The 27,544-nt window shown below is 43.8% G+C and overlaps 1 protein-coding gene across 1 annotated transcript in view; it reads right to left on the bottom strand.

Annotated features, from left to right (window-relative positions):
- The window catches only part of carmil2 (capping protein regulator and myosin 1 linker 2), a 151,074-nt gene that overhangs the window by 51,151 nt on the left and 72,379 nt on the right, over positions 1-27,544 (bottom strand). The window contains exons 13-22 of the mRNA XM_078210947.1: positions 25,158-25,267; positions 21,223-21,300; positions 19,152-19,228; positions 16,987-17,091; positions 14,484-14,553; positions 11,152-11,233; positions 10,975-11,071; positions 5,227-5,281; positions 3,533-3,705; positions 1,004-1,072 (exon numbers count right to left, since the gene is read on the bottom strand). Of these exons, the coding sequence (XP_078067073.1) occupies positions 1,004-1,072; positions 3,533-3,705; positions 5,227-5,281; positions 10,975-11,071; positions 11,152-11,233; positions 14,484-14,553; positions 16,987-17,091; positions 19,152-19,228; positions 21,223-21,300; positions 25,158-25,267 (916 nt within the window). The remainder of the gene's footprint in view (positions 1-1,003; positions 1,073-3,532; positions 3,706-5,226; positions 5,282-10,974; positions 11,072-11,151; positions 11,234-14,483; positions 14,554-16,986; positions 17,092-19,151; positions 19,229-21,222; positions 21,301-25,157; positions 25,268-27,544) is intronic.

Here is a 27,544-nt window from a genome sequence, read left to right as displayed (position 1 = left end):
CAAAATAATAGCAAAAGGAACTTGGGGGAGACTAATGCTGAACAAATCAAAACCTTTCAATCACCAGTACAATTATTTTTACTTCACCTCATTCCGATGGACCTGACCCATTTTGGGTGACCAAATGTCAGGTTTCAAAGTTACTCAGTTTTGTTTATAGTTTTGAATTTGAAATGTTTAAATATTTGTTTGATACAATATGTAACCCTAATTCAAGATAAGCTGTTGAGTGTTTAATATATTCATGCCTGTTCCATCTACTGCTTATTTCAAAACCTTTATCATAAACATTAGCAATGACGACAGAACATTAGATCTTAGACTAAACTGCATGACAATGATCCTCCAGTCTTTTATGTTTTGAGTTGTTTGGATGTTGATATTTAAGGATTTTCCTATTTTTTTCATTTGCCCTTATAGATGGTAGCAGTTGTGGATTTGGAAGGTATTACCTAAGGAACCTTGGTGAGTTCCCGCAGTGCATCTTTGGGGAGTCAGGAGGTGAGTTACTCACTGCAGGATTCCTAGACTCTGAACTGTTCTTGTAGCCACAGTATTTATATGGCTAGTCCAGTTCAGTTTCTGGTCAATGGTAATCCCCATGATGTTGACAGCGGAGGATTCAGTGATGGTAATGCCATTGAATGTCAAGGGGTAAGGGATAGATTCCCTCTTGTTGGAGATGGTCATTGCCTGGTACTTGTATGGCGCGAATGTTACTTGCCACTTGTCCAGACCTTGTTGCATTTGGACATGCACTGGATATTGTCCAGACCTTGTTGCATTTGGACATGCACTGCTTCAGTATCTGGGGAGTCATGAATGGTGCTGAACACTGTGCAGTCATCAGCGACTATCCTACCTCTGACCTTATGATCTTTGATTTGTTTTAATCTGGTCAACATAGATAACAAAAGCCACATTTTCCTGTCTTCTGATATTTTATTACAGAATGAAATAGGTACACAAGAAAAATATTAACACCATATTTTTTCCCAATTACCTTTCCAGAGCATTTGCAACATCCAGGAATCCCACAGCTGTAGTGTTGTTTCTGTCCCAAATCACGGTTCTGCCATTGAGAAAGTCAGAACTGTCATTAGCTGCTTTACACCTGCTCACTACTTCCATCATTTCAGCTCTGAGTGGAAGTGGTCACAGATGAAGCAAGTGTTACGCAGGTAAAAATATCATTTACACTGTACCCCAAATACAGTCATTGATAATTGTGATCAGCTTATATAAATGTAATATTGTTCAAACAATACCATCTTTTGTTTAGTCTTTAAGGCAATGACCATTATCGCACCAGAATTATAAGCCCACAGAAAAACTAAGGCATAATTTTCAGATTTTTACGCGCCCCTAGTCTGTGACCATAATTTGTGACCATTGAGTGAGATCATCCCATGTGTCTTATTTTTAAATAACATAGACATTATGAAAGTTAGGGGGTGATTTCATATTGAATACAGACAGCCAAGCATTGGATATCACAGATGTTGACTTCCACATCAAAGTACTAATGATTATGATGATAATCACAGTTTGTTTGTTGAGTATGAATCATCACCATTTAATGACTGAAAAACAATGAGGTCACAATTGTGTATCTATTTTTTTTACACAGAGAGTAGTGGGTGCCTGGAACTCGTTGCCAGGGGAGGTAGTGGAAGCGGATATGGTAGTGACTTTTAAGGGGTACCTTGACAAATACATGAATAGGATGGGAATAGAGGGATATGGTCCCCGGAAAGGTAGGGGGTTTTAGTTAAGTCGGGCAGCATGGTCGGTGCAGGCTTGGAGGGCCGAAGGGCGTGTTCCTGTGCTCTAATTTTCTTTGTTCTTTGTTCAACGTATGTTAGATACTGGGATCATATCTGCCCTGACTATATTGTGAAATTTCCGCCCAACGATGCCTGTAGTAACCAGTATGTATAGAGTGAGCATTGTTAACTATGCTACGAATGTCTGTGTCTATGGTTAGATTTCCTGCCTGCAAATGAAACAAAAGATTCTAATTACAGTCCCTGAGAGAAAGGCAACACTATATTCGATGTTCACTTTCAGTGTATTCCACCCTGAATATCACAAAGCACAAATTTAGGGTATTGTACTCTAAATGTCACTGGGTCTGTGGAGAAAAAGTGTGGTATGGCCTGACTCCCAGCTATTTTGACCACTCTCCAAATTGCTATCATCACCTTTGAAAGACTGCCAAAAAGACCAAATCACAAGTGAATATCATCCGCAAGCCTGCTGGTACTGGGGTGCAAAAACCACCATGCTTCATACTTGTGCCATAGCTCTGGTCTTCTCTACAGCTGAGTACTGTGCACCTGTATGGATCCCAAGACATCACACCAAACTCAATGACACACAACCCATTATTGAGGATAATCTTTGGAACTCTGAAAGCAACTCCAGTTCAGGGGTTCTCAGTCAACTCAAATATCGCCCCTCCCTCCATTCGACAGGACTCAGCATCGTGCAGAGAAATAACTCAAATCAGCAGCAATGTGAATCTTCCCATCCACAAAGAGCTTCAATATCCCACCCACCTCACCATGTGGCTCAACAAAACCCAATCTGGACTCAAATTGAACATTTCCAACTCCATTACATTGATGGAACTGGAGGGAAGCTTACACAGAAAATGCCCAAACACCCAAATAAGCACATTGGCCGGAACCCTCTGGCTGTTCTTGCCAGTGGGATCTTCCGGTCTTGCCGATGCCGAACCCCTGCCGTGAGTTTCCTGGGGGGGTCGGGGGAGGCGTGAAATAGAATGGAAAACCCTGTGGACGTTCTGATCCCACCGCTGGTCAATGGCAAGCTGCCTCCGCCACTGTGAAACACGCTGCGGTATGCTTGGAAAATCCCACCCACTATCTCCAACTGAACATCTCAACAACTAGGCCTCAATCTACCCCAGACCATGTGGACGACCACCAGTAGAATATGGACTGGACGTGGCTGACGTGGCCACCTGGTGTACAAGTGGCATTCAAAACCTCTCTTGGCTGCAATTGCAGAAACCCTGGCCAAACCATGGAGACGCAATAACACCTTTCCCTGACTCACGTTCGAGGGCAACATTCTGGAGGTATACTTGCTCTCCAGCAGGACATCGAACTGGTTAGGGAAATTGACATTAAAGCTGTGTGCTCCTGATGCTATATGAAGGAAGATTATGGAATGTGGCAGTTTTATTCACTTTACGTTCTCAGCTTGAAATTAAGAAGCTATGTATGCTCAGCTTAGCTTGTGTTATGCTCATGGTGCAGTTTTGCCTTTTTGAGCAGCTTTGCATCCCTGTTGTGGGGAACCATTGGCTGCAGACCACTGCTGCTGATTCGAGTTATTTCTCTGCACAATGCTGAGATCTGTCGAATGGAGGGAGGGGCGATATTTAGAGGACTGAGAATTACTAAACTGGAGTTGCTTTCGGAGTTCCAGAGATTATCCTCCTTTCTGAGTGAAGTTGTATATCACTGCGACGTGACTCATATTAAACACACACCACACGTACCCAAGGCTTGTGTTAATCTGTAAAGCTTTGGCCAGCATCTTTGCTCCCGTGTCTCCCATAGCGTTGCCACTGATATCAATATTCTTCAAGCAGGTGTTGCTGCCCAGAGCGTTAATAAGAACGTTGGTTCCAGATTTTAATCTTGAATCAGCTACTGACAATGACCGCAGGGGCTGAAAGAGAAAGCAGGAAAGACTTGTTTCAAAAATTACATTAAGATGCACTTAACACATTTTGTCCCCTTGCCTTTTCTTTGCCACCCTACATGATCCAAATCAGCGGAAAGTGACAGCAGCTGGGGTTGTTGTGAGCTTCAGTTAGTGGGTCTGTGAACAACTACAAAGAGAAGACATCTATCTCAAGGAGGACCTGCCCTCCACTTTCAACTCCCTCTAGCAGGAGTGTGAAGAAGAGGCACTCACTCTGTGAGGAACCTGGGCTACAAGCTCTGTCAACACTCCAATGGAGTAGCTAACTAGAATATTGACTGTTCCACGCCACTGCACCAACCAAAGTCACACCATTATCTCAAATAACAATCACATCTAAAATCTGTCCTTAAATTGACTATTTCCAAGCTCTCTGAATCTGTGTGACATTTAGCCAACAATTTCCAATCTGTCCTGTGAATCTAGGTACCTGGCAGCTGAGCCTGTTGAACTGCTCAAATCAAAGCTTCGATTGGCATCTTCCAAAGGCAAGATTTTTAATATAAGCTGTTGTAATATCTTTGCTGGAAGATATTATCAAACTGCAACTGCAGCTTTCACCAAAGATCCTGAAAATAGTTCTCTTCAAACTGAAATTCTATCAGGTTCCAAACTGACATTAGTAGCTTCAACACACATCACCGTATCAGATTAACACAAGCTGAAGAAACAGCAACAAAAACAAAAGATGCTGCAAACGCGCCGGTGTTCTGGCAGCATCTGTGGAGAGAGAAACAGTTAACGTTTCAGATCCGTGAGTATTCATCAGTTCTGTACCATTAAACCTTGTGTTGTTTAATCTCTCCCTGTCTTGTACCCTGTCACAGAGCTTTCCTTTTGTTCTTTTCACTTGCTTGAAACATAAATTCATAACTTCCACCAGTTCAGATGAACATCACTGATCTAAAATATTAATGTGAACTGTTTCTCTCTCCACGGCCCCTTCCTGACCTGCTGTGTGTTTCCAGCATTTTCCATTTCTGTGTTGGTTCTCCAGCAGTGGCAGCATTTTGCTTCTGAAAATGTTGCTTCTGCTGATGAGGCACTTTACAATCCCCCAGCCTCAACATTGAGTAAAACAATTTCAGGTCGTAACCACTGCTCCCATTTCCTCAGAGGGAAGGTGCTACTAATGGTTTCACTCTAACCGCTTGCACCTTCTGTAGACCCAAAATCTGTGTCTATATTGTCCCATCACCACTCTCTTTTTCTTTGCACCATCATTTATTTTGTCATTTAATTGTGCCTGCCCTCTACTCCATCACGGACCATCCATTTTGTTCTTCATCTCTCTCCAACATCCCCCCGCCCCCTTCTCTGCATTCGCTTATAAACCGTTAAATATCTAACATCTAGTTCTGTCAAAAGGTTATCAACTTGAAATGCTAACACTATTTCTCTCTCCACAGATACTGCCTGACTTGTTAAGTATCCACCATTTTCTGTTTTAGTTACAGTTATTTTACTTCTTGATAATAAACTTACACACTCTTCGTCCTGGATGAGTTGAACAATCCTGTGGAGAACATCAGCCAAGGCTCTGAAAATATTAACACAGGTGTAAGACAACTGATTTAAGTTGGTCACGATGTGGGCATAAATGCTTTTTTCCCCCCAAAGACGACAAACATGTTTTAACCTGTTCTTGCATCACTGAACTGATTTCTCCACATCTTGGTTCCATTTTTCTCTCAATTGTCCAGTCTCTTCTCACCTATCTTCATGACTCTTGTGCTGCCTACATCATTTGAGTTTCCAAACCACCTCCCTTACATGACAGATGATCAATCTCTCTACACCTCTATACTCTACAAGGGTGATCTAAAAGCCTTCAACTTCTTCCTGGAATGGAGACCCAACCAGTCCCCATCCATTACCACCCTCTTCTGCCTGGCTGTAATCGTTCTCCTATTCATCAGCTTCTTCTGTAACTCCACTCACTTTCTCTCAAATAAAAAGTGTTGCTCGGATATCCACACAGGTCCTAGCTATACCTAACCTTTTAATGGAGTACTCATTGTCCCAGTCCTGCTGAAGTCCCTTCCTTATCTCTTTTTCCAATACATTGATAACTCCAACACTGCTGTTCCTGGCTGTCGTCCCAAACTGGAAAATTCTATAGAATCTTCTTCCAAACTCCATCCTTTTCTCACTTGCCCATGAACAACCTAAAATGCGCCCTTCCCTTCCTTAACTGCTCTGTCTCAGTTTCTGGGGCTAGGCAATGTTCACAATAAGCTCACTGGCTCCCACAGCTAGCTTCACTATGTTTCCTTGGAACTCACTTCCTGTAAGGATTCTATTCCATTCCCTAGGTTTGCCATCTCCGTTGCATCGTTTGGATGATGCAACCTTCCATATTGACACTTCCGATAGATTTTCCTTATTTCTCAGCCAAGGATTCCACCCACTGTGGTTGACAATGCCTCATCCATGTCCAACACATTTCATGCACTTTGACTCTCACCTCTTCTCCGCCCCCGCAAAACCGCGATAGTGTTCCCCTTGTCCTCACCTTCCACACCACCAGATCATCCTTTGTCATTTCTGCCATTTCCAGTGGGATGCCACCATCAAAAACATCTTCCCCTCCTCTGCCCCTTTCAGCATTCTGAAGGGAGCATTCCCTCATGACACTCTGGTACACTCCTCAGTCACCCAACAACCCCCTCCATTCCCACAGCACCTTTCTATGCAAGTACAGGCAAAGTGCTACTTGCCTTACATTTTTACCTACTCCCTTCTCACATCCAAGGCCCCAAATATTCCTTCCTAGTGTTTCTTTCTATTTAGTTTACTGTATTCACTCCTTACAATGTGGTCTCCTCTACAGTGGGGAGACCAAGTGTAGACTTGCGGCTCTGCAGAAATTTGTTTATTTCGCAACCATGATCCTGAACTTCCAGTCAATTGTCATTTTAATTCCCCATCTTGCCCTCGTGCTGACCTCTCTGTCCTTAATCCTGTGCGTTTCAATGAAGCTCAATGTAAATTCAAAGAACATTATCTCATCTTAGAAACTTTAAAGCCTTCCAGATTTAACACTATGTTTAACCAATTAGCCTCCATTTTGTTTTATTTTTCACTAAATAATCATAGAATGGCATAAGCACAGAAGGAGGCCATTTGACCCATCATGTCGGTGCTGGCTCTCTGTAAGAGCAACCTAGCTAGTTCCATACTCCTGTCCTAATCCTGTAGCCTCTGCAAATTTTCGCTCTTCAGGTGCTTATCCAATTATCCTTTAAAAACCATAATTGAAGCTGCCTCCCTTGGAGTCTCTCAGGCAGTGCATTCCTGATCCTAACCACTTACTGCATAAAGACACTTTTCCTTATGACACCATTGGTTTTTCTGCTATTCACTTTCTATTGGATTCCCTCTGGATTCTGATTAGTTTCTCTCTATCTACTCTGCTTAGACCCCTCATGATTTTCAGTACCCTATCAAATCTCTTCGCAACCTTCTCTTCCCTAATAAGGATAGTTCCAGCTTATCCAATCTACCCACACAACTGATGTCCCTCACCCCGGAACCATGCTTGTAAATCCTTTCTGCACCTTCTCTAAAATGTTCACATCCTTCCTGAAGTGTGATGCCCATGAAACTCCAGTTGAGACTGAGGGCCCGATTTTACCATTTTGATTCTAAGTGCTAAATCTGGACTTGGAAAACTGCTCTCAGGAAAAGTGCCCCCCATACGCACTCAGCCTGAAAAAAAAATGCGAGTCTGAATCGCGCTGTGGGCGGGGCTTATCGCACCTGAAACGCTGCAGCTCCGATCGGGGCCTTCAACTGCGCATGCGCAGTGAGAAAAAAATTTGAAAAAACACGCCCCTGTCACATCGCTCGCGGGCCCGCAAAAGCGGATAAAGCGGCCAGGGAGCGAAAAGCGGGAGCAATTGTCCCCACAGATATCGCCCCACCCCCACAACATAACTGTCCCCCTTATCCACCCACCCTCCCGCTACCCAGACCGATTGTGACCCCCTGCTCCCCTTTCCCCCCACTGTTCGCTGCAGAGTGGCAGCGGTCCCCTCCTGCCCCACCACCAGAGATCCATCTGGCCATCCGCCCCCCCCACCAGAGAGCAATCGGGCCTCCCCCCCCACCAGAGATACATCTGATGCCCCCCCCTCCCCCCCCACCAACCAGAGAATGATCGGGCCGCCCTCCTCCTCACCAGAGAATGATCTGATCCACCTCCCTTGCCCTCCTCCCCACCACCGGTCTGAGTTAGAGAGTCGTTGGAAGCCCTGAACTTATCTCTTCAGAAGCTGCAGCGCCCAAAACAGACCTTTGCCGAGCTTGTCTGTTTCATGCCGAATCTGGACAGGCGAACGCGATGGTAAAGGGGGAAATGCAGGTAAAGTTGGGTGGGCAGCCCATTAATTCAATTTAAGTGCATTTAAATCGCCATTGCGTCTGTTTCAGGCGGTGTTCAGATTGCGGTCATTTTCAGGCCTTGGTAAAATAGGCATCTGCGCAGACGCAGGAGCAAATCACGCTAATTGCCTCATGCCTGACTTTACCAAATTTTTGCACCTGAAAACAGGCGTAACGCAAATCGGATCCTGAACCAATGCTTTACAAAGGCTCATCATAACTTGCTTACTTTTTACTTTATGCCTCTGTTTATAAAGCCCAGGATCCCACATACCTAATTAACCACTTTCTCAATCTACCCTGTCACCTCCAGTGATTTGTGCACATATATCACCAGGTCCCTCTGCTCCTGCACCTTCTTTACAATTGCACCCATTATTTTATACTGACTTGCCTTGTTCTTCCTACCCAGAAGTTTCACTTCTGCCTTCTCTGCGTTAAATTCCATCCGTCATGTGTCCACCCATTCCACCTCTTCAGAACTATCTCCATCCTCCTCACTGTTCACAATACTGACCAAGTTTCATGTTATCCGCCAATTTTTGAAATTATGCCTTGCCTACTCAAGTCTAGATCGTTAATATGGATCAAAGAAAGCAGTGGCCCACTACTTACAGAATCCCTACAGTGCAAAAGGAAGCCATTAGGTTCATCGAGCCTGCACTGATCACAATCCCACAAAGGCACTATCCCTGTAACCCCACATATTTACCCTGCTAATCCCCTGACACTAAGAGCCAATTCAGCATGGCCAATCAACCTAACCTGCACATCTTTGGACTGTGGGAGGAAACCGGAGCACCCGGAAGTTTGGGTGGCATGGTGATTAGCACTGCTGCTTTACAGCGCCAGGGACCCAGGTTCAATTCCAGCCTCAGGTCACTGTCTGTGCGGAGTTTGCACACTCTCCCCGTGTCTGCATGCGTTTCCTCCAGGTACTAGGGAACTAGCAGGGTAAATAAGTGGAGTTACAGGGATAGGGTCTGGGTAGGATTATGGTTGGTCCAGACTCCATGGGCCAACTGGCCTACTTCTACATTGTTGGGATTCTATTCTATGATTCTATGAAACCTACGCAGACATGGGGAGAACATACAAATTCCTCACAATCACCCGAGTCCAGAAACGAACCTGGGTCCCTGGCACTGCGAGGCAGCAGTGCTAACCACTGTGCCACCATGCCGCCACTGATTCCTGAGGAACCCTAGTACACAGCTTTCTCCAAGCTGAAATACAGCCACTCACCACAACTCTGTTTTCTGTCACACAGCTAACTTCGTATCCATGCTGATTTTTGCTGCGACCTTTCTCTCTGGTTTTCCCTTTTTCTTTGTTTATATATGTCGGCTATACATGATCCCTCCAGGCACATCTTTTGTTTCTTTTTTCACTTTTCCTGTTACCTCCCCCTTTATTCTTGCACCATTTTGCCACATAATCTCACCCGCCTTCTACCCCATCACAGACCTTCCCTTTTGTTCTTTATCCAACACTCTATCCTTTCACTTGCTTAAATCCTATCACACCTCTGACTTTTCCCAGTTCTGATGCAAGGTCACCAATCTGAAATGTTACATGGGATTTTCTCGGAATGGGGTAAATCCCGATGCTGGGGCTACTTGCTGGTGTCAGGCTCCAGCGGGTGGGCAGCAGGACTTCAGCAATCTTCTCAGATGCAGCCTCTTAATTGGTGCCGCAGGACTCTCTGTCGATTCGAGGATGACAGATGGGCACTGCAGGTAGTCAGTCCAATTAGATGATCACTGAGAGAGGTGATTGCTCAGGCAGCAACAGTAAGTAAAGGGTGCCTCGGCCTTGAGGTACACTTGCAAAGGAGTAAGTCATTTTCTGCTGTGGTCAAGCAGGCAGACCCCAACATTGGAGGTGGGTTCTGTCCAACACCAGCATTGGAACCTTTGGGATAGCCACTGCCGCAGGAAGTCATCTCCTTGGATCTTGGAGCCTCTGGCTCGGATAGCCCCTATCTTTCCAGGAGACCACTTCCATGTAGCTGGTCACCTCCCAAGCTGACAGCGCAATTGCTCCTTTGTTGCCAAAATGGCAATTGCCTGGGAAGATGGCCCTCACTTTGGCTTGTCACACATCACCCCCCCACCCCCGCACCCAAAAGCAGGCACTGAACTGCTGCCACTGGTATGGAGGGTCTTAGCTATGAGGAGAGATTGGGTAGACTGGGGTTGTTCTCCTTGGAAAGACGGAGAATGAGGGGAGATCTAATAGAGGTGTACAAGATTATGAAGGGTATAGATAGGGTGAACGGTGGGAAGCTTTTTCCCAGGTCGGAGGTGACGTTCACGAGGGGTCACGGGCTCAAGGTGAGAGGGGCGAAGTATAACTCAGATATCAGAGGGACGTTTTTTACACAGAGGGTGGTGGGGGCCTGGAATGCGCTGCCAAGTAGGGTGGTGGAGGCAGGCACGCTGACATCGTTTAAGACTTACCTGGATAGTCACATGAGCAGCCTGGGAATGGAGGGATACAAACGATTGGTCTAGTTGGACCAAGGAGCGGCACAGGCTTGGAGGGCCGAAGGGCCTGTTTCCTGTGCTGTACTGTTCTTTGTTCTTTGTTCTTTTGTTCACTGGGAAACTTCCTTGGTGGTAAGACTATATCTGGGCGCCATCCCGAAGTGGCGCCTGGCATTACCAGCCACCAACCTCCAAGCTTATCAACTGGGGAGCAGTAAAATCTTGTCTGGCAACACTTTCTCTCTCCACAGATTCTGCCAGACCTGCTGAGCATTTCCAGTGTTTTCTGCCTTTATTTCATATTTGCAGCATCTGCTGTATTTTACTCATATAAACTTGTCGGCGTCCCTGAACTTACTTTGACTTTATATTGAAATTCTTGCCAAGTGCTACATGTCGAATGGACTTGCTTCTTCCGATAGACAAGACCAGCGTCACCATGTCCGAGTCAAATCCTGCCAAAGATGAAAAGGATAAATTAAACACTCTTCTCTCCTTGTCGCCAGTCAAAGTGCCTCTGTGGAGTGTTACCTACCGTTGTCTGATAAGTCCAGGCTGCTGATAGCATTGGCATCGATGATATGATCCTGAATCACCTGGGCACCTGCTGATCTCAACTACAAGAGAAACAAAGTGAACATATCGTTCTAAAATGCTGCAACTATTTCATTCTGTCAACGAGGATCCAATACTGAACATGCCCAACCACCCAGCAGGGATGGCAGCTGATGACCCACCCGACAAAGGCAATAGCTGGAAACCATTTCATCCCACAGGGAGGGAATGAACCCTGAAGGTGGTTCCCTTTCCCTCTGGGACACACAGACAAATCTCCGCAATGGTGTTGCTCAAGGGCCGTGCGTGAAGAGGTCTGACTTGTCAACCTGCTGCAAATGCATCCTTTTGTTTTATTTTTAAAATTTATTCCAAAATGAGTTAAGGATCTGCATCCCCATAACAGACGAACCTCCTAGTTAGGCACATGGGCTGCTTAGGTGTTGGATCAATGTCAACAGGAAGTAGCAACATAAATAGATGTTCAATGAGATCATGACTGAGCTGTGATCCAGCTCCATTTACCCTCCTTTGTCCCATATCTCTTAACACTTTTTGATAACAAAAATTTATCCATCTCCGTTTCAGAATTAATATTTGACTAGCTAGCGTCAATTGCTATTTGTGGAAGAGCTCCAAACTTTTACAACCCATCATGTGTGGAATTGTTGCCCAATTTCCAAAAGGTCTGGCTGTAATTTGTAAACTGAATCCTAGACTCCCCAAACAGCACAATTAGTTTCTCTCTATCTGTTCACTCTCTGCTTCTCAAGATCTTGAAAACTTAAACCAAATCACCTCCTTAATCTTCTAAATTGCTGGGAATAAACACTAGTTTATGCAAATTCTCCTCGTAACTTTGGAATCCAGGTGTGACTCTGATAAATTTACACTGCATTCCCTCCAAGGCCAATATCTCCGTCCTGAGGTGTGATGCCCTGAGCTGCTCACAGTAATTCCAGGTGTGGTTGAAACCAGGGTTCTGTATATCCTTGCATGTCACCCAATGCCTTAGAGTAGAACATAATTCCACTTCCCTGCCTGTCACCCATAACCCTCGATTCCCTTGTAGATCAAGGAACTTTCTAACTCAGCCTGGAATATATTCAATGACCTGACCTCCTGTGCTTTCTAAGACAGGAAATTCCAAAGATTAGCAACCCTCAGAGAGGAAATTCCTCCTCATTTCCATCTTAAATCGGCGACCCCTTATTTTTAAACTAGAAACATAGAAACATAACTGTTCCCTAGTTCCAGATCCTCCCACGAGGGGAACATCCTCTCAGAATCTATCCTGTCAAACCCTTTCCAAATTTCACTTGTTTCCAGATGACTTCCCATTCTTCTAAACACCATTGAACATAGGCCAACCCTGCTCAACCTTTCCTCATAAGACAAAGCCTTCATCCCAGGAATCAGCCTAGTGAACCTTCTCCGAAATGCATTCAATGCAAGTATATTCTACCTTAAGTAAGGAGAGCAAAAGTCAGTACTCTAGGTGAGGCCTCACTAGTGCCCTCTACAGTTGTAGCAAAACGTCTCTACTTTTGTACTTTATCCCTCTTGTAATAAAGGCCAATGTTCCATCTGACTTTCTAATTACATGTTGTACATGAATGCTAACTTTTTGTGATTCATGTTTGAGGACACCCAGATACTTCTGTGCTGCAGCATTCTGCAATCTATCTGCATTTAAATAATATTCTGCTTTTCGATTCTTCCCACCAAATTGAGCAATCTCAGTTTTCTTGGTATTTTACTCAATCTGCCAATTTTCTGTTGACTCACTTAACCTATTTATATCCTTATGAAGACACTTTGTGCCCTCCTCACAACTTACTTTCCTACTATTACTGACAAGAAATTTGGTGACAATACACTTGGTCCCTTCATCCAAGTTATTAATATAGATTGTAAATAGTTGAGGCTCCAATATTAATCCCTTTAGCACCTCACTATTTAGTTTGCCAACCTGAAAATGACCCATATATCCTGACTCTCTCCTATTAGTTATTCTATTCTCTATCCATGCTAATATATCACCCCAACACCACACATTCTTATCTTGTGAGAAAACTTCTTTGCATGTTATCGAATATGTTTTGAAATCCAAATACATTATGTCTACCGTTTCCCCTTTATCCACCTTACTCATCACATTCTCAAAGAAGTCTAATAAATTTGTCAGAGGATGGCACAGTGGTTAGCACTGCTGCCTCACAGCACCAGGGACCTGTGTTCAATTCTGGCCTTGGGTGACTGTGTGGAGTTTGCACGTTCTCCCCATGTCTGCGTGGGTTTTCTCCTGCGCTCACGGTTTCCTTCCACAGTCCAAAGATGTGCAGGTTAGATGGATTGGCCAGACTAAATTGCCCATTAGTGTCCCAAGATGTGTAGATTAGGGGGATTAGTGGGTTAAATACATGGGGTTACAGGGATAGGACCTGGGTGGGATGTTCTGTCAGAGAGTTGGTGCCGACTTGATGGGCCAAATGGCCTCATTCTGCTCGAAAGGAATTCTATGATTTCCCTTTCAAAAACCCATGCTGCCTCTGCTGATTGCAGTATGATTTTCTAAATGTCTTGCTATTGCCTCCTTAATAACGGATTCCACATTTTCCCAGTGACAGATGTTAGGATAACTGGCCTTTCATTTCCTGCTTTGTCTCCCTCCCTCCTTCAATAAGAAGCGTTACATTTGTGGCTTTCCAAACGTTAGGATCTTTCCAGAAACTAGGGAATTTTGGATGATGACAACATCCACTATCGCTGCAGCCACTTCTTTTATGACCTTAGGATACAGGCCAGGAGACTAGTCAGCCATCAGTCTCATGAGTTTTCCTAGGATTGTCCTGGTATGAAGGCCAACATTCTATTTGCCTCTTTGATTTTTTTCTGGACAATCTAATGCTCCGAGCACAAAATCTCAGAATCAGGGGCAACTCTGAAGTATTTTTGCTGACTTTGCTAAGATGTGTTTCACTGGATTTCCTGGGAGCAGGTTGTACGGCACTCTCAACCATAGCTGTATTATAAAGCAGCAACTTAGGAAATGTGAAAAGGGATTTAGGGTGACATTCCCCAGTCTTCACTTGTGAGGCACAATGTAACCGTTGCTCAACAATTGCCCACAGGAGCATCATGGGGGTCAAGGGCACACCATAGGAGAGATTGGACAGAATTATACCACTTATACCCTTGTGGAGCAAGATGCAAAAAAAATTTTGTTTTTGTGAAAAGGAAAATGGTCGGATGAAATCTCTACAGGAAATACTGAGTTCTGGTCTGATGGTGCTGCTTTTTGTTCATTACCTCACAGTTACTAAGGTCCAGATGTACGTCACTGATGTGAGTGTTACAAGCTAGGCTCTGAAGAATGGCTCTGTAGAGTGAAAAAGAAAGACTATTAACAAAACAACTTACCATTAAATACCACACAGACTCAATCAAAGCACTGTCTGAGGAAACAGCAGGGGTGCTACTATAAATGTTTCCTGGGGTGAATTTTACGGGGGGGGCGGGGGGGACAACTTGTAAAATAAACTAGGTGGCCAGACCACTAACCACCTCACACTGTTTCCCCCCCACCCCCACCCCCCGACCTGTCCCCCATATTAAGGGAGGGTGGGTAAGGATCAGGCAGCCCATCCGGCTTATTTTGGCTCTCACATGGCTGACTAACTACCAGTTAAGGGCCTCATTCCTCCTCTGCCACAATTCTGTGACGTTCAGCAGAAGGCATCCAGCCGGGAAGCTTTGATAATGTGAGTTGTGGGGAATGTAGCCTCTGAAGCATGATCCCCCTCCCCCCGCCATTGGGGTCACCAATCTCTGCCTGCCCAAAATGTCCACACTTTTTTACCTTTGAGGCATCTTCTTGCTTCCCTGGGGACAGCTTGTAGTCCCAGTACTGGCCACTACTCTCTTCTGGCACTGCTGGGACTACAGAGCTGTCAATCAGATTGCTTGGCAGGCCTGGTGGGCTGGACTTTTCCCCTGATGGGGGCAGGAGTCCCACTCTCAAGTAATTAAGGCTGTCCCAGTGTCTTATCACCGTAAAGCAGCAAGGTTTCAGTCAGTGCAGTGTTGACTGACTTTTAGTGGGTGGTGGGTCATCCATTGCCTTGTTGAATACATCTCTTGGAATTTGTTTGTTTGCCTTTGGCAGCCATATTGCAATTTTACAGTTTGTTCCTAAATTTGGCTTCATACTTTCTTCTCTTTTTTTGGTTTTCTCAAGGTGACGGCTGAATTTGAATGTGTAGGATGATGATGGTGTTCAGGAATCATTCCAAGGCAGGATGAGATGGGCTTCGATGGATTACTTCATCTATATCTGGTCAGCTTTTCATCAGGTGTTCATGTTACTCAAATGCCAGTAGAATGAGAGCCAGATTTTGTAATATCTATTGAGGCAGATTCCTCAATTGATTTGAGTTTGGCCTGATCAAGGTGTACACAGGCGGCACAGTGGTTAGCACTGCTGCCTCACAGCGCCAGGGACCCAGGTCCAATTCCTGGTTTGGGTGACTGTCTGTGTGGAGATTGTACATTCTCCTCATGTCTGCATGGGTTTCCTCCAGGTGCTCTGGCTTCCTTCCACAGTCCAAAGATGTGCGGGTTAGGTTGATTGGCCATGCTAAATTGCCCCTTAGTATCAGGTAGACTAGCAGGGTAAATATGTAGCTTTATGGGGATAGGGCCTGGGTGGGATTGTTGTTGGTGCAGGCTCGGTGGGCCAAATGGCCCCCTTCTGCACTGTAGGGATTCTAACTATTTCCACAGGATTCTTACTACAAGATCATGAGGGCCATGTACAGAGTGGATAAGGAACAGCTGTTCCCCTTCGTTGAAGGGTCAGTCACAAGAGGACATAGGTTCAAGGTGAGGGGCAGGAGGTTTAGGGGGGATGTGAGGAAAAACCTTTTACCCAGAGGGTGGTGACAGTCTGGAATGGCTGCATGGGAGAGTGGTAGAGGCAGGTTGCCTCACACCCTTTAAAAAGTACCTGGATGAGCATGGCACAGTAAGAAGTCTCACAACACCAGGTTAAAGTCCAACAGGTTTATTTGGCAGCACAAGCTTTCGGAGTCTCAGGCTCCTTCGTCAGGTGAGTCCAACCCCAGCATCTCCACATCAGAGCATGGCATGTCATAACATTCAAGGCTATGGGCCATTTGCTGGTAAATGGGATTAGGTGGGTGGTCAGGTGTTTTTCGCGTTTTGGTGTGGACTCGATGGGCCGCAGGGCGTCTTCTGCACCGTACGATTTCACGATTGCATGATTCTACTGTAATAATCTAATTGAGGCGTCAAAAATAATAAAGGGGATCATATACAGAGAGCCTAGTCCTCTGGTGGAAGAATCCAGAATTAGATGGCATCATCTTAGAATAGGCCAGGGTGAATATTGGGCAGGTGAATGTCTGGACAGGGATGGAGGATCACAGGGCAGGGGGAGTTGCTGGGCAGGATTGGGGAGTGAGGAGATGTCCTGGCGTGGGAGTGCGAGGGCACTGAGTAGAAGGAAGTAACTCTTGGCAAGGGAGGAGAATTGCTGGATGGGAGGCTGTTCTGAACCTGGTTGTACTCCTTCCAACCTTGTTGCTGCCTCTCTTTAATTAAGCTTATAAAGAAAACGAGTGCAGGTCCAGCTCTCAGAATCCTGCCCAGTCGGCCGTCTGTCGCACTCAGGAACACTGATTACCATCGAATAGAGGTATTTATAACGGAAATTCAATTGCTGCTTTCAGAATGATATGGACATTTATTACAGTTTCACACTTCAGAAGCTTTACTGATCACTGAAACATACCTCACACCCTCCAGTGGCAGCTTGATACCGGACAGCGTGATGCACTTTAATGACAAACAATTGCTGAAGAACTGCTTCAGTGAAAGAGGCACTTCCCTGATTTTCCTATAAGAAAAGACATTGCACTGACTGTTACCTGTACTGATCCACAGAGACTGGGGTAAATGCACCAACATAGAAGCCAGGTCGTAAAACTGGCATTCACCATTAAACACCCACTAGAGAAGTCAATGCAAATGAAAATTGGGCAGTTATTATAATTGGCAACAATGGTCTAATAGCAGGACAGCAGGTGGAACTCAACCCCAACACAGATAAGATCCGAAAATCAGGCAGAGTTCAGTGGAAGCTTCACAAAGAAACCACACAGGTCTGTCCATAGGAGGTAGGAGGGGGGGGGGGGGGGGGGGGGTGGGGTGGGGGGGGGGGTGACGAGAGTCAGTGTGAAGCTGTGAAGAATGTTGGAGTGAGAATGTGAAAGTGTTGGCATGAGGGTGAGGGAGTGAGGAGTGTCAGACTGGGACTGAGGATATGAAGAGCTTTGAGAGTGAGGGAGAGAAGAATATCGGAGTGCGGGGTTGAAAAGTCAGAGTGAGGGAGTTAAGAGTGTCGGAATGAAGGGGTGGAGTGTCAGAGTGAAGGTGAGAGAGTGAAGACTGTCGGAGTGAGGGGGGCTGTCCTGGTTGAAACTGGAAGGGAAATAAATACATAATCGATGTCAACCGGAATACTCTAACAATTATCATTTTTTTACTTTTAAAAGTGGACAAGGTTTACCCTGACTAGCTCGGAGTGAAGGGGGGATGAGGGGGGCACTCGAGGGGGGGGGGGGGGGGGCGCGAAGGGGAGGCACGAAGGGTGAACGGGGTCCTGGGGCGAGGGGGGCACGAAGGGAGAGGGGGGCCCGGGGCGAGGGGGGCACGAAGGGAGAGGGGGGCCTGGGGCGAGCACGAAGGGTGATGGGGCCCCGGGGTGACAGGGTCGAGGGGGGCACGAAGGGAGAGGGGGGCCCGGGGCGAGCACGAAGGGTGATGGGGGCCCGGGGGGACAGGGTCGAGGGGGGCACGAAGGGAGAGGGGTGCCCGGGGCGAGGGGGGGGGGCCGGGGCGAGGGAGTGAAGAATGTTGGAGTGAGGAAGTGAAGGGGTGACGAATGTGTTTGTGTCACTACACCAAGATTTGAACAATTTAACAATCAGTTTGAACCACAGAGAATGAATACACAGCATCTCTGTAAAGTCTCTGTATGGAATGAAATAAAATCCCTCACAATGTGCCACAGGCTCCCCCGGTTGGTGAAATGGTCAGTGTGTTAATACTTAACACAAGTCTACGCTCTTCTGCTATTTTGAGTTCAGGGTTTTTACAAATGTATCAACTTCTGCTGGGTTTCTGGCTTGATGTTTATGTTTCTCTTCCGTGGAATCCTGGCTCTATGACCCATCCCAGAGTCAACAAGCAACAGACATAAGTCCACAAAGAGATGGAACAGCAAGTCTGTTAAGATGCACAGCTAACTGAGAGGTGGACCCTCTGCTATAGGCAAAAGGGTCACTTTAAAATCCATGACCACGACTCCACTTGTGATGTGCTCCTGATCTCAAGGTCAGGGGGTGATGAATAGTTTAAGGAGTGACTTTGAGAAAGTCACTTCTGTTACTTGTTTATTCAAGCTGGGGTTTGATAGGAGTTACAGTCTAAACAACACTGGGCCTGGTGTGAGAAACAAGTTCAGAGTAAAGAGAGGACAAGACCCACTCTGATTATATACATATAGGTTACAACAGCACACTTGGGTCTGATAATCAGGATGCTTTCATTTGCTGAAGCATTTTGGGAATTAAAAGTGAGTTTTCTTCACTTTCATAACTTGATTTCACAGATTTTTAATTAAAGTTTAATTGGCAGTCACCATGTGATTTGGTTTTAGCATTACTCTGAATCCTGTGAGGATATCTGAGTCTCCTGGGGTCATGTGAAATCGAATGACTTGGGATCAGTATTTCTGCCAATTATTCAGTCCTGTTTCCCACTGCATCAACGTTTTGAGAAATAAGCTAAAGAACTAAAAAAAACAGAAAATGCTGGAAAATCTCAGCAGGTCTGACAGCATCGGTGGAGACAGAATAATTTAAACTTGTTTCACTTCAATAGATTTGCACTTACTTGTGTGAAAATACATTTCGGCTGAGGATTAGAGAGGTCAGATGTGTACAGCAGCCACGATTCAATGCTCCAAAAAGCTGAGAGAGGACAAAGGGAAAATCAGCCATGGAAAACCAGAATAAAAGTTGTGACGATCATTAATTTATCACTACATAAAACCCCTTCACAGAATTTTTTGACATTTCTCAACTTCTGATATAATAATGACTGTCATGGTTCTTCACTAATTGAGAATACATAATTGTTTCTCCCCTCAGAAGGTCTTTAGAGGACATACCTACACTGCAACACACATCAACCCTTCCAAAGGCAGTCTCTTCACTGGGGAATAGGAAGCAGAGAAAAGTGCCACTGTGGAGGTATCACAGTTTTAACGAATTCTGACAAATACATAAATTGTTTTCATGAATTCAACTTTCTAAATACTGCTAAAAGTCTGAAATATAATATCTGACGATCCAGCTATTTCGAAGGGTAGTTAGCTCATAGAGATCTTATGGTGATGCACTGGTGCCATCATATTCTCGGTGGGGGGGGTGGATGGGGAAGACAGAATTTGCATCGTTCATTACCTCAAGATGTCCCACAGGCTTCACAGCCATTGAAGCATTTGAAGTCTAGTCTCAGTTTCATTGTAGGAAAATGCAGCCTATTAACTTGCACGCAGCAAGATCCCATAAATAGCAACGAGATGAATGGCCAGATGGGCAGCATGGTGGCACAGTGGTTAGTACTGCTGCCTCACAGTGTCAGGGAGCTGGGTTTGATTCCGGCCTTGGGTGACTGTCTGAGTGGAGCTTGCTTGTTCTCCCTGTGTCTGTATGGGATTCTTCCAGGTGTTCCGGTTTCCTCCCACAGTCCAAAGGTGTGCAGGTTAGGTGGATTAGCCATGGTAAATGCGGAGGTTTACAGGGATAGGACAGGAGTGGACCTGGGTAAGATGCTCTTTTGGAGAGTTGGTGTAGGCTCGATGCGCCAAATGGCCTCTTTCTGCACTGTAGGGATTCTATGAATAAACAGTTTTTAATGATATTGTATGTGGGGAGGGGGCAGGCGAGTAGAGATTACATGTCTCAAATGCAAAGTTGTAAATCTGAGTTTTGCTCTTGTGGGGACATAAGGGGCAGGGACAATAGAACAAGGTGACAGGGGATTGCAGCTGCAGGCCGGCTGGCAACGTAAATGCAACAACAATTGGTGGTGTAAGGGAGCAAGTTAGCCCTTCAATTCTTTAGGCGCACAAAGAAAAACTTAACTTGTATTTATATAGTGCTTTTCCATGACCACCGGATGGATCTTTCTCTACACCCTAGATATGACTGTAACACTACATTCTGCACTCTCTCCTTTCCTTCTCTATGTACGGTATGTTTTGTCTGTTTTGCGCGCAAGAAACAATACTTTTCACTGAATGTTAATACATGTGATAATAAATCAAATCAAAGTCTCAAAATGCTTTACAGCCAATGAAGAATCTTGGAAGCATTGTGGTAAAGAGGAAACGCAGTGGCTAAATTGTGCTCGGTGAACTCCTGTAAACAACAATGTGATAATAGCCAGATAATCTGTTTTTCATGATATTGATTGAGGGCCAGGACATCAGGATTCATTCCTCTACCCTTCTTCAAAATAGTGCCCTGGGATCTTTCATATCACCTGAGAGGGCGGGCGGATGGGGCCAGGGTTTAAATTCTCACCTGAAAGATGGGGGAGAAGGTGGATGTGGGATTGCGCGGTGGGGGGCGGTGGGGCGGGGGGGGGTGCTGGAAAGACACAGGGGAATGGAAAATGTTGTAATTAAACTCTGTGAAGGAATGTCTCTTTTTCTGGTTTTGTACATTAACACAGCTAATAGCATCTTCATTTATTCCCCTCTCTTCATTTCAATGAAGGAAAAATAATCTTTTGGAAAAGCAGTCTGATATGACTTGCATCAGAGAAAATGTATTATGTTGTGCAGCTCCTGAAACAAGACTGGAACTACTACAGGGGATAAGATGACAGCCATTACCTAGTTCTGGGAAGGTAGGAATAATGTTAGAGAACTTAATCTAAAGAATGCAATACTTACAGAATCCAGGGCACAGTCTGTACCAGCCAGATCAAGGTGAACCAGGGCATTCGGTTGGGAAATGAAATTATAAAAATTCTGACACAAAAAGAAAGCAGAAGCCACATTTATAAACATTTTGTCTGAAATGTTGAGACATGTTTAAGTGACAAATATTAATCATAAGGCTGAATCTTTGAGCGTAAAACAACACCATATTCCTTCCTTTATTTGCCTTTTGCCTAACTAGAGATTGGATTAATGCCTGTGAAATCTGACCTCCTCATCCTAGCTGCGGTTTGAAAGCTGGGTGCAGTGACGTAGTGTTTCAGTGTCAAATGTCAAACACAACTCTGTTCAGAGTTGTACCTGAGTCATTGAGAGAGCTGGCACTGAGTGTTTTCCAATGCAGCTGTTAAAGTGGAATTGCTAAGTGAAGAGGTTGACAGTGATGTGAAATGACAGCACGCAATTATATGGCTGGCTCCCCTATAGTTCTCAGGGATAAAAGGGAAGCATTTCTCCCAGCGGATTTCTTTCCTTTTACAGTCACAACGGGAAGTTGCTAATCCTTCAATAATAATGTCTGCAGGACTCAGGTCTGAAAGGTTATTCAATAACAAGATTTCATAAATATTGACTCACTGCAGTATTATAATACAACTGTTTTTGGACCACGTTAAATGACAAGTAATACAACCTGGTTCCTAAGCTCAAGGTGATCAGTCTTGACTTCTGCAAACTGCCTGCTTGGCTTTGAATTCCAACCCTCTCGAGAATGTTAAAAATCACTGACTACCAACACTATAGTTACACTCAGTAAACCAAGGTTTTATTATGTATATTCTGGCCTTGTCCCTGATCTTGCTCTGTTCTTTGCAAGTGTTTGGTTCTTTTGTCTACAAGTTCAGCCAGTGTATCAAGAACCAACACATTGTAAGGATTTTAATTTGCCATCTGATAGACATTAGTTATGGTTAGATTTCTTGCAGGTCTCAACTTTCCGAACTCAAGGGGCTACAAACCAGATTCATGCAACTTGCTCTCATCATATCATCCGTAAGTCTTGGCATTGTTGATGAATCAGTGCTATCTCTGCTTACAAGTTGTCTTTGCTCATACAGAGAAACAACATTTATCCCTCACTGACATCCCACCCTCTTGTTAAAATGTCTGGCTTTAAGCAAGCTGGGAGACTTGACTATTGGGTTTACATCAAATCATTAATGTTTACCAACTAAGTGTGAGTAATACAAACACAGAGTTCCGTTAACCAATGGTATAAAGGTTAGTAAGACTTCTAATGTTAATAGAAAGCTGACCATCTGGGACTTACTTAATGATAATTAGAGGCAATGGAACAGACCTCTTTGTTAAAGTCGGACAAATGTGAGGTAATGCATTTTGGAAGGTCTAATACAGATAGGAAATATACAATAAATGGCAGAACCCTTAGGAGTATTGCTAGGTAAAGGGACCTGGGTGTACAGGTACACAGGTCACTGAAAGTGGCAATGCAGGTGGAGAAGGTAGTCAAGAAAGCATACGGCATGCTTGCCTTCATCAGCCGGGGTATTGAGTTTAAAAATTGGCAAGTCATGTTGATGCTTTATAGAACCTTAGTTCTATAGCACTTGGAAGATAGTGTTCAATTTTGGTCGCCACACTACCAGAAGGATGTGGAGGCTTTGGAGAGGGTACAGAAAAGATTTACCAGGATGTTGCCTGGTATGGAGGGCATTAGCTATGAGGAGAGGTTGGAGAAACTTGGTTTGTTCTCACTGGAGCGACGGAGGTTGAGGGGAGACCTGATAGAAGTCGACAAGATTATGAGAGGCATGGACAGAGTGGATAGTCAGAAGCTTTTTCTCAGGGTGGAAGAGTCAATTATTAGGGGGCATAGGTTTAAGGTGCGAGAGGCAAGTTTTAAAAGAGATGTACGGGGCAGATTTTTTACAGTGGATGCGGTAGTGACTTTTAAGGGGCATCTTGACAAGGACATGAATGAGATGGGAATAGAGGGATACGGTCCCCGGAAGCGTAGGGAGTTTTAGTTAAGTCGGGCAGCATGGTCGGTGCAGGCTTGGAGGACCGAAGGGCCTGTTCCTGTGCTGTAATTTTCTTTGTACTTTGTTATATCAAGCATTGCGGCCTGTCTCAACCCCAAAACTGAAACCTGGCTCAGATACAGTTATCCTGTACACTTTATAATTACTATGAAAGCAAATCTACTCCACAACAACACAAAATGTGCAATATAATGCTATTGTTAACTTGTTTTACTGACTTAAAAACAATCTCCATTTGCTGTTCAAGGTGAGGATTATCACTGCAATTATCACTCAGGTTTCAAAATGCCTTCCACTGCTCAGCAATTGAAAATAATAAACCGTGGATTTAGTCTGATCCTGATGGTGGGAATTGGGTTTCTATTTTTCAAATTAGCATACAAATTCAACTGTGGGAATCATCTCCAAAATCTAGTAAAACGCACAAAAGAGAAAGTTCGAGTCAGAAAGGCTGCGAAACAAACTTGGAGATGACGCTTTGATCTATTTTCCCATCAGTGGTCAATTGAGGCTAATTCTTCCTGGAAAATATCAGAAAGTCTACAGATAAGGAAGTGTTGAAATATTCAGTGTGGCTTTGTGCAGCATGTTATTAGTCATTCGGGGTGAAAATAGAGATCCTAAAAGATGTAACGCGGCCAATTTGCTGTCATCCATTTTACACTATCATGCAGAGTCAACATTACTCCCATTCACTTTCAAACAGATCGGCTTAAATCAATGTGGAAAGTTGGACGCCAGTATGCAAATAAGTTCAGCAAATTTTGCTGATGAGATTCCCAATAATTAACTATCATTTGTAAACTGGAACTGAGAGTGGGAATGTCTTTTGAGAAGGAAGTTGTTTGGGCCTCAGTAAAAAGCATTGTATAAACAGGAACCTGAAAGTTTTTCAGCTTCAAGTTTAATCGTAAAGATTGCTAATTCGCAACTTTTGAAACCAAGTACCATACTAATAGTGTGCTGAGTTGCCATTCTCAGAATAAGAGGCAAGCCATTTAAAACTGAGATGAGGAGGAATTTCTTCACTCAGATGCTAGTGAATCATTGGAATTCTCTGCCCAGAGGGTTGAGAAAGCTCAATCGTTGAGTATGTTCAAGACAGAAATTGATAAATGTTTGGATATAGCAATTGAAAATAATAAACCGTGGATTTAGTCTGACCCTGATGATGGGAATTGGGTTTCTATTTTTCAAATTAGCATACAAATTCAACTGTGGAAATTATCTCCAATATCTAGTAAAACGCACAAAAGAGAAAGTTCGAGTCAGAAAGGCTGCGAAACAAACTTGGAGATGGCGCTTTGATCTATTTTCCCATCAGTGGTTAATTGAGGCTAATTCTTCCTGGAAAATATCAGAAAGTCTACAGATAAGGAAGTGTTGAAATATTCAGTGTGGTTTTGTGCAGCATGTTATTAGTCATTAGGGGTGAAAATAGAGATCCTAAGCGATATAGCGATAGTGGGGAAAATGGCATAAGAGGTGGATGATCAGTTTTGATCCATTAGAATGGTGGAGCAGGCTCAATGGGCTGAATGGCATACCCCCTGTTCCAATGTTCCTATATATGATCTTAGAGCCAATACTATATAGACCTGTTTGAAAAGGCAAGGCAGCTGGTGAAATTTAAATTGAATTAAAAAATCTGGAATATAAAGCCAGTCTCAGTAATGGCAGCCACAAAACTATCATCGGTAGTTGAAATAACCCACCTGATTCACTGTAGGGTCTTTATCTGGTCTGGCCAACATGTGATTCCAGACACACAGCAATGTGGCTGACTCTTAACTCTAACAGTTCAAAGAAATTAGGGCTGGGAAGAAAATGTTGACTTTGCCAGCGATGACCACATCCCATGAAAAACTATTTTATACCATCACTTACACAGGTATCTTCAGCAGCTAAAATCCCAGGGTTTCCAGAGAGGTCCAGGTGAACAAGAGAGGATGTGAAAGTTTCATTAGCAATAAATGATTGAGCCAAAGAGTTAAGACCTGAAAAGTCGAAGGGAAAAGGTGAAAAGATAATGTAGACAATGGGATTGACAACAAGAGATTTAATATATTTACTGAACATAGAATTTTATAATAAACAGACAAGCAACACTCTATGCCAGGAATATTCGAGGCTGTAATTTGCTCCTACAGTATTGGCATTGGGACAGTAATCTATAACTGAGATAATTCCATTGAGACAGTAATCTATAACTGAGCGATTCCCATTGAGACAGTAATCGATAACTGAGTGATTCACAATGAGACAGTAATCTATAACTGAGTGATCCCCATTGAGACAGTAATCTATAACTGAGTGATTCACAATGAGACAGTAATCTATAACTGAGTGATCCTCATTGGGACAGTAATCTATAACTGAGTTATTCCCATTGAGACAGTAATCTATAACTGAGTGAATCACAATGAGACAGTAATCTATAACTGAGCTATTCCCATTGAGACAGTAATCTATAACTGAGTGATTCCCATTGAGACAGTAATCAATAACTGAGCTATTCCCATTGCGACAGTAATCTATAACTGAGCTATTCCCATTGAGACAGTAATCTATAACTGAGTGATCCCCATTGGGACAGTAATCTATAACTGAGTTATTCCCATTGGGACAGTAATCTATAACTGAGTTGTTCCCATTGAGACAGTAATCTATAACTGAGAGATTCACAATGAGACAGTAATCTATAACTGAGCTAATTCCACTGAGACAGTAATCTATAACTGAGTGATTCCCATTGAGACAGTAATCTATAACTGAGTGATTCCCATTGAGACAGTAATCTATAACTGAGTTATTCCCACTGAGACAGTAATCTATAACTGAGCAAATTCCATTGAGACAGTAATCTATAACTGAGTGATTCCCAATGAGACAGTAAACTATAACTGAGTGATTCCCAATGGGACAGTAATCTATAACAGAGCTAATACCATTGAGACAGTAATCTATAACTGAGTGATTCCCATTGAGACAGTAATCTATAACTGAGCTAATTCCATTGAGACAGTAATCTATAACTGAGCTAATTCCACTGAGACAGTAATCTATAACTGAGTGATCCCCATCGAGATAGTAATCTATAACTGAGTGATTCCCAATGAGACAGTAATCTATAACTGAGTGATCCCCATTGGGACAGTAATCTATAACTGAGTTATTCCCATTGAGACAGTAATCTATAACTGAGTGATTCACAATGAGACAGTAATCTATAACTGAGCTATTCCCATTGAGACAGTAATCTATAACTGAGTGATTCCCATTGAGACAGTAATCAATAACTGAGCTATTCCCATTGCGACAGTAATCTATAACTGAGCTATTCCCATTGAGACAGTAATCTATAACTGAGTGATCCCCATTGGGACAGTAATCTATAACTGAGTTATTCCCATTGGGACAGTAATCTATAACTGAGTTGTTCCCATTGAGACAGTAATCTATAACTGAGAGATTCACAATGAGACAGTAATCTATAACTGAGCTAATTCCACTGAGACAGTAATCTATAACTGAGTGATTCCCATTGAGACAGTAATCTATAACTGAGTGATTCCCATTGAGACAGTAATCTATAACTGAGTTATTCCCACTGAGACAGTAATCTATAACTGAGCAAATTCCATTGAGACAGTAATCTATAACTGAGTGATTCCCAATGAGACAGTAACCTATAACTGAGTGATTCCCAATGGGACAGTAATCTATAACAGAGCTAATACCATTGAGACAGTAATCTATAACTGAGTGATTCCCATTGAGACAGTAATCTATAACTGAGCTAATTCCACTGAGACAGTAATCTATAACTGAGTGATCCCCATCGAGATAGTAATCTATAACTGAGTGATTCCCAATGAGACAGTAATCTATAACTGAGTGATTCCCAATGAGACAGGAATCTATAACTGAGTGATCCCCATCGAGATAGTAATCTATAACTGAGTGATTCCCAATGAGACAGTAATCTATAACTGAGTGATTCCCAATGAGACAGGAATCTATAACTGAGTGATCCCCATCGAGATAGTAATCTATAACTAAGTGATTCCCAATGAGACAGTAATCTATAACTGAGCTATTCCCACTGAGACAGTAATCTATAACTGAGTGATTCCCAATGAGACAGTAATCTATAACTGAGTGATTCCCATTGAGACAGTAATCTATAACTGAGTGATTCCCAATGAGACAGGAATCTATAACTGAGTGATTCCCAATGAGACAGGAATCTATAACTGAGTGATCCCCATCGA

The sequence above is a fragment of the Mustelus asterias genome, chromosome 4, assembly GCF_964213995.1.
Source record: "Mustelus asterias chromosome 4, sMusAst1.hap1.1, whole genome shotgun sequence".
NCBI classification, from domain to species: Eukaryota; Metazoa; Chordata; class Chondrichthyes; order Carcharhiniformes; family Triakidae; genus Mustelus; species Mustelus asterias.
Note: the sequence above shows the minus strand (reverse complement) of the source record. Positions and strands in the feature narration are given on the sequence as shown.